Source organism: Sphaerodactylus townsendi, linkage group LG04 (genome assembly GCF_021028975.2).
Source record: "Sphaerodactylus townsendi isolate TG3544 linkage group LG04, MPM_Stown_v2.3, whole genome shotgun sequence".
In the NCBI taxonomy this organism is placed as follows: Eukaryota; Metazoa; Chordata; class Lepidosauria; order Squamata; family Sphaerodactylidae; genus Sphaerodactylus; species Sphaerodactylus townsendi.
In genome coordinates this window covers 93705854-93721952 of record NC_059428.1, presented here as the reverse complement: position 1 = coordinate 93721952, position 16099 = coordinate 93705854, and the positions used below count along the sequence as shown (strand labels likewise).

At 41.8% G+C, this 16099-nt stretch overlaps 1 protein-coding gene across 1 annotated transcript in view; it reads left to right on the top strand.

Moving 5' to 3' along the window:
• NIPA1 (NIPA magnesium transporter 1) overlaps positions 1-16099 on the top strand; it is a 23284-nt gene extending 7185 nt beyond the window's left edge. The window contains exons 3-5 of the mRNA XM_048493083.1: positions 2375-2465; positions 7441-7601; positions 12436-16099. Of these exons, the coding sequence (XP_048349040.1) occupies positions 2375-2465; positions 7441-7601; positions 12436-12947 (764 nt within the window). The 3' untranslated portion in view covers positions 12948-16099. The remainder of the gene's footprint in view (positions 1-2374; positions 2466-7440; positions 7602-12435) is intronic.

Here is a 16099-nt window from a genome sequence, read left to right as displayed (position 1 = left end):
TATGCAGGTACAGCTGACCAGACTGTGGGACAATTGGCATGGCTGCGATTGTGTTCATTTGTGTTCATTTCTGTATGAGTGTTCATTTCTGTGTGCCTGTACAGCTTAACATATGTTGCAGGAAATTTTTAAAAAGAGAAGCGTCTCCATGTGAAGGTGCAAAAGCAACCCAGATTGTTTCCATGGGCTGCAATCGCTGCCTAAATAGGTGAAGGGCACCCATGCGAACTGGAGAAAGGAAAATGGGTTCCTTTATAATGATTGAAACAAGTTATACGCATGCTGTGCAGAATCCACCATGGTCTGACTAAATACCAAGTACTGCTACCACTAGCAACAGTAATCAGTATGCTATTAACTTTGCACTGAGGACTGATTGACACAACTCTTTCAGCTGCTTTTTCCCCTGTATAGCTGAAGTGAAATAAGAAACACTAGTTATGTGACTGGGCTACTATGGGAAGACAAACACTGATAGTTAAAATGGAACCTAATAATCATTTGAAACATAATTATCTTATGTAAATCTTTATTCATAGTTATCAGTAAAATTAAGAGACTCATCATTAGTAGACTGATCATAGTAGGATTGGCGGAATTTCACATTTGTCAGTTTTGAATCATTCAACTTTCAAACAAATTGTAACTTTTCTTTCTGTACTCACAACCATTTTTTTTCAGCTGCCTTCAGTACACAAGTTGACCCCACTGCTGCAGACTCTGATCTGGCTATGTTGACTTGTGCTGACCTGTGCTGGTTAAATATTTTTATCACACTCTATAGGGGGCTGTCCTTAAAATGTCCCAGAAAATTCAGCTGGTGGAAAATATTGCAGCCCATTTGGCATAAGGCTCTGACCATTTGAGTACTCATTGCTCGAGTCCTGAAATTCCTTCATTGACCATATTTTTTTTATGAGTTCAGTTGAAAGTGCTAGTGCTTACCATCAAAACTCTGCATGGCCTGGGCTCACTCGGAGGTTCATCTTTCCTAATATGAACCTGTTCGGCAGTTATGCACCTGATGACAGGTCCCTTAAAAGTCCCTCATGGTTCAGCATATGGTCTGTAACAGCCCCAGGCTGCAGGACATCAATATTTTAAAATGTTTATAAGCAGCTTGAAGGGGTTGTGGCAGAATTTTTAAAATTATGTTTTAATTACTTTTTAAAAACATATGTTAATTTAATATTATTGCAGTTATATTTTATTTATTGGGTCACCCACCTTGTGCCCTGTGTTATGAGAAAAAGTGTGGTGTACAGATGTCCTAAATAAATAAATACCTTGGCATAGAAAACCACCAGGTTAGTGATTATAGGATAGAATCCCCCTAAAGTGGAAGGGCACTGCTGACATTTGAAGGCATGTATAACATTAGCAAATGAACAAGTGAGGACAGATCTTGGTTTGTTGCAGGCCCTGGTTGGAGACTGTCTTTGGGCAAGAAAAGGATTGCCTCCCATTGACTGTGAGAAGAGCATCATTTTCCAGCATGGGTCGCTAGTTGTTAATGTATGTTCAGCCAGCTGAGCGCCATAGTTTAATGTTCTAAGCTTGTTGTAACCCACCCAGAGCCCTTTGGGGGTTGGGCAGGCAGGCAGGAAGGCAGGAAGGCAGGAAGGAAGGCAGGAAGGAAGGAAGGAAGGAAGGAAGGAAGGAAGGAAGGAAGGAAGGAAGGAAGGAAGGAAGGAAGGAAGGAAGGAAGGAAGGAAGGAAGGAAGGAAGGAAGGAAGGAAGGAAGGAAGGAAGGAAGGAAGAGGTTTGTAGCTTGCTGATGGACCCAGACATCCTGTTGGATAAGCTGCTGATCGCAGTGGTTAGAGGTACCTCTCCCAGCTTTGGCTGCAGCCTTTCTGGACAAAAAAGATCTTCCCACTTGTGGTAATCTTTATTTATGGAAGAAAGAAAAAGGTGAGAAATGCAATGTAAGAAGACAGTAACCAAAAACTGGATTAACTAATAAAGAGAATTATTGAGGGTTTTCAGAACTCTGAATTAAACTGTACACTACTTTGAACTAAATGGTAGAGAGGAAAATTAGGTGGTCACTGGGTATCCTTATTTTCTTGAGTTTAGTGTAATATTACAGATCCTACATAACAGTAAGAAAAACTGTTAATGGGTAATTATTCATTAAGTCATCCTCAGGACCTTCATGAGAATTTCAGAAGAAAGGTGATTGTTGCAGGTAAAGTGGCTGTTTTTAAAAAAAATCATAAGCAACTGGAATTTTTTAGTAACACTGAAATGCTACCAAACTGCCATACAAACTGCAATACAATGTTAATGTCTTTTTACTTAGTATTTTGAGATGAACATTGGCAGTTAAGTATTACTTTTTCTATAAATATTTTTGTTGTTCTTTTCACAGTGGCTCTGGGTCAGATTGGGAATTTCTTAGCCTACACTGCAGTTCCTACTGTTCTAGTAACTCCCCTTGGAGCTCTTGGAGTTCCATTTGGGTAAGGATTTTATTTATCTGTGTTTGAAGTACATATAGATGAAAATCTCCATGCATGAAGTAAAATGTTCAAACAGCAAGAAATTTAAAACCCTGACAATGAAAGTCGATGTCACGTGTATCCTAAACCACAGTTAATAAATTGTATAAGACCCTACCCAAATAGCCCTTTTGTGCATGTTTGCATTCTTTTCTCCACTAGAGAATTGTTTCAGTTTGCTTGCCTTTTCTTTTAAAAATTATTTTATATAGTTAATGTTTTGTTTCTTTCCTTTCAATTGCTAGCCACAGGCTGTACCTTACTCATGGTTATTGGATTTGTAAATGAAATTATTTGTTAGTGGAAATGTTATATATGGGGGAAAGAATAACAACTATTAAGACACAATATCAAGCCACCATCCCAAAAGCCCCTCGCCTGTTTGTTTATATATTCTGGAGTGCCTTGTAGATAGATGGCTTTTTGATCCAATCCAGTGGTGGGATTCAAAAATTTTAACAACAGGTTCCGATGGTGGTGGGGCCAACGGGACCAGGAGGGGAGTGACATGGTGGGGGCGTGGCCTGGGCGTTCTGGGGGCGGGGCATTCCAGAGCAGGGTGGGCAGTGCTGCGGCAGGGGCGCAGGGTCTGCGCGTCCCAGGTGCAGTTCCCCCTCACTCCGCCTCTGGATTTTTCTGTACCTCCCCTCCAGTACTGTTGTTGGTACTTTCACCAGTTTTCAAGCCCAGTGCCCTCCCTCATGAGGCAGAACTTAGCCTCTACAAAACTGAAAGTGGAAGGTCATATTTTCTTTTAACAGAGATGTATCTAGGGAAAATGGAGCCCAGGGACAAAATCTGAGTTTTGCGTCCCCACCCCCATGGGTGGCTGCCCTCTCCCACCATGACAAAACAATGAATTTTTTTTGCCCCAGGTCATATCAAAGTCACAATCACATTATAGAACATGCCCCAACTCACAAATCTGAACACAGCAATGGGGCCGTGCCACACAGAAGAAATAAAATTTGTTGACAACATTTTCAAAATGCTTTCAAAATGTTTTATTACTGCCGTGAAAACGTTTTATGGAATTATATCCACCACCCCCAATTGCCTCCCGCCCAACATTGAAAACACCGCACAGAGCAAGGGAGGGAGGGAGGACAGGGACAAAATCTCAAAGTCATGTTTTTCACAGTAGTTGCACACACTGAATTTTAATACTGACAATGCTCTTAGTCTTAACTTTCCCAGTCCCAGGCTCTAAACTGCTTTTCCTAGTTCTACCTTAACTCTGCCCATCAACTGACACTCTTCAAGGCATACCTCATCACACACATTGCGTAAAAACATGATTCTTTGTGGTCCGTTGCAAAGACTATCAAGACAATCTTGCTTGGCATACAATCAAGGAACAAGCAGAAACATGAATGCGAAGATAGCCAAAACACTAAATTTTTCAAAGAGCTTATAGAGGTGATATGCAGTGCAAGCTTTTGGTTAGGATCTGGGATACCCAAAGTAGCTTACGACATTATCCCCTTCTGACAGTGCCTGGCCCAGTTTCCATATCAGAGGGGAATTCAGACTTGGGTCTCCCAGATCCTAACCACTTCATCATACTGGCTTTCCTGGTAGTAATGCCTACGCTTAATTCCAGTCTACTTTATTTAATGCATTTTATTTATTTATTTATTTATTTATTTTATTATTTGGGTTTATAAACCGCCACTCCCAGAAGAGGGGCTCAGAGGCGGTGTACAACATAGATAGAGCACAACATCAAGTTAAATACAATAAATATAGATTAAAACAGCTCTAATAAAAATAAACCCTACCCCATTTAAAATGCAGCATTTATTAACTAAAGATGGCGCCTGCTATCAATTCCCATAAACCCCAAAACGGAAGGGGTGGCAGGATCTCCGATGTCATAAAGGAGGGAGAGGAAAAGGAGGACCCCTTATCAACGGCTGGTCTCCCCAAAGGCCCGGTTGGAACAGCTCAGTCTTGCAGGCCCTGCAGAACTCAGCAAGATCCCGCAGGGCCCGGACAGCTGATGGAAGAGCGTTCCACCAGGCAGGGGCCAGAGCTGTAAAGGCTCTGGCCCGGGTGGAGGCCAGCCGTATCATCGAGGGGCTAGGGATCACCAGTAAATTGGCCTCTGCTGAACGCAGGGACCTATTTGGGACATATGGGGTAAGACGGTCTTCGCCTCCCAGGCTCAGGGAAGTTTCCAGTGTATAATAAACAATAAAATCATCACATTAAATACTATTTAAAACACAGATGAACTAAAAACATCCATCTTAAATTCATTAAAGTCTAAACTTAATACATTTTGGCTTATCACTGTAACAGAATAATTCCTTCTCAACTGGGTCAAAGGTGGACCCTGTTTTTTAATACAAAGGTAATGCAGCCTGCATTTGGCTGCTCTGTGCTATAATATTCAAGTGTGCAGGAACAGCTGGGTACAGGTCTGTTACAACCCCACCCCCAGCAAAACATTTCCCAAACTGTACCTCACAGCAACGGTAACAGGATGGTAACAGGAGAAAAATAAATCTCTCTACAACACATAGTTCTCTGCTCTTCTATTTAAGATGGGACTCTTGTACCAGCCTTAGGGAAAATAGACTGTTATGGTCATGCTAGGGAAGAACATGTTGTTTATATTTCTTTCCATTGTGCACAAATAGCAAAGCTAAAGTTCACTGGCATTCATTTGCAAAGAACTTCAGCTAAATTGTCGAAGGCTTTCATGGCCAGATTCAGCTGGTTGCTGTGGGTTTTCTGAACTGTGTGACCGTGGTCTAGTAGATCCTGTTCCTAACGTTTTGTGTGCATCTGCAGCTGGCATCTTCAAAGTGTATCCCATAGAGAAGTGTGTTGTGATACACCTCTGAAGATGCCAGCTGCAGATGCAGGTGAAACATTTAGAACAAGATCTACCAGACCACGGCCAAACAGCCCGGAAAAACCACAACAACCAATCTATTTATAATTCATGAACAGGAAAGGCTGCCCTTTGCTAATCCCATAACTTCCCTCATATTCATAATTAATGATTAGAATATGAAGTTTAATTATATTTAAGTTTATTTAAGATATGAAGTTTAATTATATTTTTTAACAACTCATTTAAAGGACAAGAAGCATGGCCAACAAAAATTAAACTTCCACATAGGGCTAAAATATTAGAATATAAACAGTAGTAATAAATAATACCTCTATGTATTATATTTGTATCCTTTGTTTTGAATCAGCATCTGGGCATGCTATGCAGAAACTTCCCTTCCCCCCCCCAGTAGAAATAAAATGGTGTCCTCCCCCAAACTTTTAAAATAAAAAAAGTCTTGCTTTAGCATAATACAGTAGTAATTCCACCCATCTGCAGATTAGCAACTCCAGTCTTTAATACACTTTTAGAATGAGACTTCTGAGATCGTTTTAGAACTCTAGTTACCTCCCTTTAATTTATTAACATTAAAAGGAAAGGGTGTGTGTGCGATCGTTTTAGAACTCTGGTTACCTCCCTTTAATTTATTAACATTAAAAGGAAAGGGTGTGTGTGCACTGAGATCTCCTTCCAGAACTTCCAACAAGTGATGGCTTTTATTTAAACGTAAGGTAATAGACAGAGTGTTGCTTTGCAAAAATCTGGGAGAAAGGAAAAATGATCCCCACTCCTGCCTTCTGCGCCCACTTCCCCAAACAGGTATTTTGCAATCCCGGAACACGGATTTCCCTGCATTGTTGCTCCCAAATGGAAGACCTGATGTGCCAGATCTGTGATCTGCTCCAGGTTTTGCCCTACCTTTGAAAATCTGGAGAGGACAAATTCACAAACTGAAAGTAAACTGGAGGTTGCAATGCATAAAAAGCCAGAAAAGGACTTCTGTGACTGCAGCATCTTTGGAACTAAGGATAAGTGGGGGAAAAGGCTGAGGAGAGGAAAAGGCTTACTTAAGGCTATATTTTTTAAAAACCTAACCCTAACCTCCCCCCCACACACACACACACACACCAGCTCGCTGCGTGTGCCCTATGGGATCCAAGCCTGCCCTGCCTGGCTGTGCATGAGCAGCAAGCAGAGCCCAAGCCGCGATGTGGGTGGGTGGGGTGCTTCCTTCTAGGTGCTGCTTGGACTCAGAGGCCACCATGCCCATCCTCCTCTACCTCCTCCTCTGGGGTAGGTCCTCTGGCGCTACTCTGCTTACCCTTCAGCAGTTTCCAGCCTGCCTCTCTGCCTGCCTCTCCTCTAACCCTGCGTACCTGGACTCCTCTCCCCTGGCAGCCAGCTGCTTCTCCCCTCTGCTTTGCTCAGCTTAGCTGTGGGCGGGGGAGGGAAGGAGGCTGAAGAGAGACAGCCAGGCAGCAGGCTGCAGAAAAGAGACTTAAGTTAGGGATCGTCTGCAAATTCCTATCTCGTTCTGAAACTAAAGTAAGTGTGTGAGGGGTGGGGGTGGGATTGGGGGGTGCCATGGAGGGCAGGGGGGTGCCATGGAGGGCAGGGGGCCCCTGGGGGTGATTTTGCATCCCCCACTTGATGAGTTTTGTTGCACCCAGAGACAGAGATTGCCCCCTTGTCCCTTATGGAGTTAATCATTAACAACAGGTTCTGCGAACTGAGAAAATTTTAACAACCGGTTCTACCGAACCGTCTCGAACCGGCTGAATCCCACCTCTGATCCAATCCAGCCAAACAGTCCTTCTCTCACCATAGCATTTTATGTCTTCCCTTTTCCATCACTGGATAACATGTTCCCACTAAATGTGAAAAGAATAGTTTATATTCTCATTTAGGTTTAATTGACAAAGCTCCATAACAAGGCATATTTCCCTTGTAGAGACAAGTAAAGCCAACTTAAAAATTATTTTTTTATGAAGAAGGAAAAAGGGTGGCATGAATAACATCTTAGAGTGAGTTCAGATAAATAGCCCTGAAAGTTTAATTAAAATGTTCTCTCCTCTCGCCTATTTTTTAAAGATCCATTTTAGCTTCCTACTTATTGCAAGAAAAACTCAACATTCTTGGCAAGTTGGGCTGTCTGCTGAGCTGTGCAGGTTCTGTTGTTCTCATAATCCATTCTCCAAAGTCTGAAAATGTCACCACTCAGGCAGAACTTGAAGAGAAGCTGACAAACCCAGGTATTTCATCATTTGGGACAATAATGTTAGCAAGTAAATTAATCTCAAAAGCTGCATTGGTTCCATGGTGGGAGGTGGCTCACTCTTGTCCAATATGAAGCATCACCTTACTGATTTTATGTTAAGTATTGCAATTCTATATTGTGAAATCAGGCAGGTCAACGCCTTCCTGATGCTGCATCTTTAATTGTTGCGATGTTTTTGCTCTGCAGTAATGAATATATTCATTCAGAAGCAGTGCACACTGTGTTCAAGTAGTACTTCTTTCCCAAGTACTAGACATATAGTTCAATTCAATTTATAGTTCAATTTATAGGCCACCCTTTCCCCTGAATGGGCTCAGGGAGGCTTACAATTAAACCTCAGGGAGGGTTTACAATTAAAACAACCAATTTCAGTTAATATACTATGGCACCTTAATAACCAATAAAGAAGGGGAATGAATTAAAGGGAAAGAGAGAAAAAAGGCAGGAACATCTCTAACTACAATTGCGCCTGATGCAAGCCCAGACTTCATGCCCCCCCACAGCTGCACCCCACCTCGCAGTTGAAGGCTGGCAAGGGGGCGCACCCCTGTTTGCAGTCTCCATGTGGAGACTGCAAACGGGGAGAGCCAGCTTGCTCTGCTCCCTCTCCACATGGAGGTTGAGTGTGAACTCAGCTCGGACTGAACAGCTGCTCTGAAACCTCTAGCTTTATACTGTTGGCTCCACCCAAGGATGCAGGTAAGGGGGGGTTCCTGGGTTCAAACCCCCCCCCCATTACATGTCCAAAGCTCTACGCCCCCCCCCCCGCCAGCTGGGAGCCCAGCGGGCAGCCAGAAGTCCTTTCTTCCCTCCCCTCTGAGAAAAAACTGCCATCCCTGGCCTTGGAGAGCTGCTTTGATAAGCACTGAGCCTGGGGATGGAGCTTGGGAGGCATGGCCATGCCCCACCTGCCCCTGGGGCTGTGGCCATGCCTCCCAAGCCCCCCTGGCCTCAGTGCTTATAAAACCAGCTCTCTGAAACTGGGGACCACAGTCTCTTCTCCCTGGAGGGAAGAAGGGACTGCTGGCTGCCATCTGGGCTCCCAGCCGGGGGGGCAAGGTGGGGGAGACTGCTGTCCCTGGCCTCGGAGCACTGAGGCTGAGGGCGGAGCTTGGGTAGGCATGGCCACGCCCCCAGGGGTGTGGGGGCATGGCCATCCCCCCGAACTCACCCCATTAAAAATCTATAGCTACGTCACTGGCCCCACCCCCCAAGCTCTACCTCCGGTCAGGTGGAGCTTGGGATGATGGAGTCAATAGTATAAAGCTAGAGGGATTGAGAGCAGCTTGCTTCAATCTGAGCATGGCTGAGGTCAGACTTGGATCTAGCTCTTAGCTCCAGGCTGCAGCTTAGAGCTGGGTCCATGCCTGGTCTTACCCAGGCTCAAATGGGTCCTTACTACTCCCATCTCCACATGGAGATTGGGTGTGGCAAACCCGACCTCCATGTAGAGTTGGGGATGGGGAGGCCCGGCTGGCCCCCTTCACAATCTTCCCTTCAGAGACTGCAAACAGGGTGAGCCCTGCTTGCTGATCTTCAACTGCATTCCCAAACAGGGAGTTTCTGACCAGAGCACCGTTGAGAGGCCAGGCACAGCTGCAAAATGCACCTCCCCCCCTAAGTAGTGCCTAGGGCTCAAGATCCCCCTGCTCCCATAGCAATGCTACAGGAGAAAGGAAGGCCAGCCATGTTGGACACCATTGCTGCACTCAACAACAGGTATGTTGGAACAGCTCAGTTTTTCAGGCCTTACAGAACTGTGATACATCCTGAAGGGCCAAAGTCTTGTTCAAAGCATTCCGCCAGGGCCAAAAATCAGATATTTTGGGGGTGAGGGACCACCACCAAGTGATTATTCATATAGCAGAGTGCTCTCTGCAAGGTATATTTGGAGAAGTGATTCCGCAGATACAAAGGCCCCAGACTGCTTAGTATTTAAAGGTTAAGACTAAAACCTTGAACCTGATTTGGTACTTCACCAGAAGCCAATGCAGCTGATGGAGCACTGGATGGATATGTGCTTATTTAGAGTTGCAGCTGCAGAAGAAATCAGTCTTAAGGACAATAGACAATCCAGCTTGATTTCTTGATGGGAAACCCTTATTTAGTATGTGGATACTTTAGTGCATTATTGAAGGAGAAACCAGCTGCTGTCCTACACAATTAAAATTTGTGGGATTTATACAGCATAATTGCATAAGGACAATAAATAAAAATTTGTTCCAAGGTTATTTATTAGAGTGCTACAGATTAAAAATAGAAGTCAGTTATTTTAGATATAAATATATTATGAATTATAGAATAAATTTAATAACATTGCCTTGGGCAAAATTATCATAGCATATTCTCCTTGTGTGGGCTTTTTAAAATACAGGTTAAGAAAATAAGTGACAAAATTGGGGAAGTTATTTTCTCTGCATAACTGGGAAAACAGTTATTTTTTTCTGCACACCTCTGGCATAGAGAAAGTAAAATGTATACCTTTGGAAGACTAGTAAAGGATTCAAATCTTAATTTTGATACGGTTATTTCATATTTTAACTGGTCATGCTGTATGAACAATCATGACCTTCAGGGCAGTCAGTATTAGCTTTAAACACTACGGTATATTAAGTGACCATTGTAGGGGGTGAAAGAGACCATAGTTCTAATCTAGGCAAACTAAATATGATGAACTAACATGAGTTGTACTGAATTTCTTTTGCGGATTTTGGATTAGGGGTGGTTGGAGCACATCTTGGGTGAGAGGGAAGGGCCTGCTAAATCTTTCTCTACCTTCTTTCTCATAAAACACTTGTCCCAGCTGTCTTTCTCCCAGGAGTTGTCACTTCGTGTCTCAGAGACTAAGAACAACAGGGGAGAGCTGGTTTGGTAGAAAGGGAAGGTGTATTTATCTACTATTATACACCACAATTTAAATTCACAATTCAGTTTTGCTAGTAAATTCAACCAAATATGGCCTTAAATAAAATAGTCTTCAGCTGCCTCCAATAGGGAGGGGGCCAGATGCACCTGCCTGGTCTGATTGTCCCATAATCATGGGCTGCCACCAAATAAGCTTTGATTGATGGGACCGTCAGAAGGGCCTCTCCCTGTGATCTTAATTCTAGGGCAGGAGTATATGGGAGAAGATGGTTCTTCAGATACCCCAGTTCCAATGCATGCAGGGCTTTAAAGGTCAAACCCAGCAACTTGGATTAGGAGTTGATTGGTGCCCAGTATAATTGCTGAAATATTGGGGTCACATGCTTCTGATTCCACCCGCAACCAGCAGTCTAGCCACAGAGTTTTGCACTAGCTGCAGCCTCTGAACAGTCTGAAAGGGTAACCCAAAGCACAGCATATTACAGGAGTTCAGTCTGGAACTATGGCCCTTTCCCCACTTCCCTCAAGCCCCGCGCTACTCTCCTAAAGTAGCGCGGGGTTCAGCTGCCCTCCCCACTTCAGGGGCGGCGAGAATGCAGCCGCCCCGACGCTGCTTCTCTCGCGCCCCCTCGACACGTGGAATTTCTGGCGCCTTTTCAAATGGCGCCTTTCGACGACCCCGCGCAGAGCGCGGGGTCGTGGGGAAGCCGGGGCGCGCGCCAGGAATTGCGTGCGCCGGGAATTGCCCGCAGCAACCCTCGGGCAAAGGTGAGTGGGGAAAGGGCCAGTGGCACAAATCACTGTAGCTAGAACTGACTGAACCAAGAATGGAAACAGCTGAAGCGGGTCCAAAGCATTCCAAACCACCTCAGCCACCTGGTTTTCTAAGGTGACTGCTGTGTCGAGTAGCATTCCCAAGCTGCCAACCTGGTTTTCAAGGAGAGCATTAATCCCATCCAAAACAGGAGAGATATGAAGTCCCTGGCCTGTCTCTCTACTAACTCAGATAACTCTGCCTTGAAAGGTCTAAGTTTCAGGTTGTTCACCTTCATCCAGCCCATTACTGATTCCAAGCACCAGTTCCAAACATAAGCATAACAAGGCTCTGGAATGTTTTCACTCCCAGTGTTTGGTGCCATTTACTGTTATCTGGGGAGGGTCCAGGGGGTAAGGGTGGAGATTTTACAGCCCCTTTTACTTGCTCATGGTATGCTTTAAATTTTTACGTCCACTGTAAAGAATTTGATAGTGATGTTAATTTTTACATATGTATCTGCTGTCATGCCATGTAGTTTGACACTTAATGGTATGTTTTTAGCATGCCAGAGGCACAAGTTCAATGGTGTTGTCCTCTAGCATTTCCAGTTCATTAAGAGAAAGTAGGAGGATGAGAAAGCAACTTTTGTATGAGATTCAGGAGAGGTATGACCATAAAGGGTACAGGGTTATTTCAATCACTGGTCTGAGTCCATTTTAAAGTATTTATTCTCACATACCCTATGAAGAGTATACCCTATTCCAATGGTGGCGAACCTTTGGCACTCCAGATGTTATGGACTACAATTCCCATCAGCCCCTGCCAGCATGGCCAATTGGCCATGCTGGCAGGGGCTGATGGGAATTGTAGTCCATAACATCTGGAGTGCCAAAGGTTCGCCATCACGGCCCTATTCTCATTAAATTCTATTCTACTTTAAATTAAGAAGAAACTAAAAGCAGTATTTATAAATTGTTTTTACCCTATTGATTTCAGCAAAGAGCTGTGCATACATTTAACACATCAAAGAATGTTTAGGTTTTCTGCTGATTCTAATCTGATTTTTGCATGTATCTACTGTGAATAAAAATATTGTCATAGAGTTTATTAACATTTATATCCTGCCTTTCCTCTTGGTTTACATGGAGATATACAATGCTTTTATTCTGTGTGTTTTTCCCCCCAGTGTTTGTGGCTTACCTCTGCATTGTCCTTCTCATGCTGCTTCTACTTATCTTTTGGATTGCACCGGCTCATGGACCCACTAATATTATGGTTTACATCAGTATTTGCTCACTTCTCGGAAGTTTCACAGTGCCTAGCACAAAAGGCATAGGCCTGGCTGCCCAAGATATCTTTCACAACAACCCATCAAGCCAAAGAGCACTGTACCTCTGTTTGGTTCTGTTGGCAGTATTAGGATGTAGCATCATCATTCAGTTCAGGTACATTAATAAGGCTCTGGAATGTTTTGACTCTTCAGTGTTTGGTGCCATCTACTATGTGGTATTTACCACTCTGGTCTTGCTGGCCTCAGCCATCCTTTTCCGAGAGTGGAGCAATGTTGGAGTGGTGGATTTCTTAGGGATGGCTTGTGGATTCACTACTGTATCTATTGGAATAGTTCTTATACAAGTTTTCAAAGAGTTCAGTTTCAATATTGGGGATTTGAATAAACCTAATATGAAGACTGATTAAGATCCTAATCGCTGAAGGGTGGGATAGCCAGGGAATGATGAGCCTTTAATTTCTACACCAAAACAATGTCAGAATGTTTTAATTTTGAGGCCTAGAGATAAACAGTTTTTCATTCCTTGATGAAATTATTAGAGGCTTCCATCCACTTTTCTAAGACTACTGTTGCCACGCTTCAACCATCTAACAGCATTAAGTGGAATAATCTCGCGATTCTCACAGCATATGGGTAAGAATTACATCGGTATAGGGACTGATATATTTCTTCACTCTAAAAAGTGGTTTGTGTTGAGAAGAGTTGAAGCATTCAGCATATCAGAATTGAGGAACCATTCAAAATGGCTACCTTAAATGTTCCTGCTGTGGGAATAAACTAATTCAGCTTCTTCTGTGCTCAACTTGGCAGATGACATGAGTTACAAATGGTCCTTTTGGAAAACACAGATAAACTTCAAAACTGAAATTGGATTTTCTCTTGTCTCATTGGTACGTGGCCATGTTTATGGTTTTCAAAGCTGTATTTGGGGATTCTGAAAATACTGTTTCAGAATCTGTATATTAACATATTTCCTTGCTTTACTAACTGCATCTGCATTTTAGACTGATCACAGGAAGTTTAGAATTATACAAGGCATGTAGCAGTGCATTTATTACTTAAAATATGCCTTTTCTACCAGCTAAAGGTTGCTCACCGACTTCAGTAAACACATGATTCAGTTTGCAGATATCCCTTTTGGTGATAATTATTTGATGTGCATTAATGTATGTCATTCATTTAAGAGCTTTTCATGACCATCAGAAACAATGTGAAGGTGTGGTGACAGATTGTAACCACTCTTCTACCTTTTTGGGTAGGTCATTTGTAACCACTTGGAAACTACTTCAGTGCCTTTTGTATTCCTAAAATACCACATAATTTGAATGCATTTGTCTGTTACTTATCTTTTAACCCTTGGCTGTCCTTGTGCTTGTGAGTGAGTAACGCAGCCAGAAAGGGCAGTATATTTACAGAGAGACTTTAAAGCCTGCATTTATAATTGAGGTGACTGCAATAACTTTTCTCGCACCTCCATTATGTGTAATTCAGAAAACTGTTCTACATGTTTCTATTCCCAGTGTTCCAGTTTCCTGTAGCAAGCTCCTACATAGCACATTTTAAAGTCAGGTTTTGAACAGGCACTTTGCAGAGTAAAGGGAAGCTTGTAGTGCATTTAACTTCTAAGGGGCAATGCTAATTCCAGACAAAGAGAGGTTAGACAAGCTAAGTGGCCTAAATCTTCAGCAATCTCCAAAAGAGCAGAACAGAACCTGGTAGCTATTCAGTGCAGTTACTGAGCTGGGAGAGCTCAGAAAAGTGCAGCCCAACCGTGCTTTCCACACACTGACAAATGCAGCTCTCACTTAAAGAATAGAAATCTATAGTTGGTATACATGTGTCAGAAATGAATGATTTGTTTTCCTTCATGAAGCTCAACAGCTAAAGAGTATTTGTAAGTCTATCATCAGTATTTGAATTTTATGAAGTTAATTACTGTCATGGAGAATTGTTTTGTATCAGTTCCAAAGAACTTCACACTGGAATAATTATTAGCAGACCAATCTTGTTCTTTGCATCAATGCCAATTTTGAAAGTCTCCATTAGTTTCAAAGTTCTGTGAAATTTAAGTACATAAGCAATTAGCCTAGTTATACTCTGACTTCAAGTTCACTGAAAGATAACTCCTGCCAGTAGAATTTTTCATCTCATGTGGTGACAGCTAGCCAAATGCAACATTTTTCAGTTTTCTAATTAAGTAAAGTTGAAGTTCTGCAGTACCTTTTTTTAAAAATTGCAAATGCCGAGTTTCTAATTTTCATAAAACAAGGGCTGCTTCATATGTTCTAGTTTAAGAGTGAACATTGTGTATTCTTTAAGTGTACACTGTCATGTCCAAAGTGACCACATATGTTTGTTTTGGTTGACTGGGTTAAGCCATAACATATGAAGTGGCTATTCAGTATTAATTCAGTTTGAATAATTAATTCAGTTTGAATAATTAATTTGAATAATTAATTAATTAATTAATTAAGAACACCAACATTTATCATTTGTATTTTATCATATCCCTAGAAAAACTACTATGAAATGTTACATTTTAAAACAAAAACAAGAAAGAACCTACAAAGTTAAGGCCTCTGCAAAGTAAAAGCAAGATAAGTACACATAAATATGAGTACATATATTCACGAATATACTGTGTAACAAATATCACAATCCCAACAACACATCTACATATAATCAGTTGCTAAATAAAAATGTAGAGTGTGACAATATCAAAAACACCACTTACCGTAAATACACATTTTAAGGTTACATGAATATGAAGGTTACACAGACGAACATAACATGAGCCCCCAGGTACTATTTGTTTTGAAAAATAGTCTTGGTATAACCTTCTCATTAATTGGACACAGAATAAATAGTTCATGTGTTGCCACTTAAATCTTGACTAAGAATTAATTAAAAGGATTTCCCACTGTAGCAGTGTGGATAAGGATCATTATCTCTCCACACTACTGTAAATGGTAAATACTTTCGATTAATTCGGGGGTGGGGCGGTCTAGAAGCCCAAAGTATAAATAAATAAATAAATAAATAAATAAATAAATAAATAAATAAATGACTTACTTTTTGTCCAATTAAAGGGAAAATTACTTTTTGAAATGTGTAGTACCTGGGAGCTCATCTTATACTATCCATATAACCTTCAGATTTATTTAACCTTAAAATGTGTACTTAAGTGGTATTTTTGATACTGTCACATAAACAATGCCATATGTAGTATATTTTGAAGTTTTGTGGGGCATTAGTAAGTGTTTTGGGGACTGTGGTATCCATTACACACGTTTGGATTTTTGAGACTATATGTAAACATATTTATGTGTGGTTATTTTGTTTATACTTTCCAGAGCTCTTAACTTTGTAAGTTCTTGTTTTTGTATTGGAACCTCTCTTCACTTTTGTTTTTGATTTTACATTTTGAAACATGATAAGCTTTCATAATTCTAGAACAAATTTTCATCACAAAGGGGTTTTTTTAATTTAAAAACAGAATTGTGGTCAAATATAGGCTTGTAATCTTTCATATCTTCAGTTGCCATAGATGTTCCTTGAA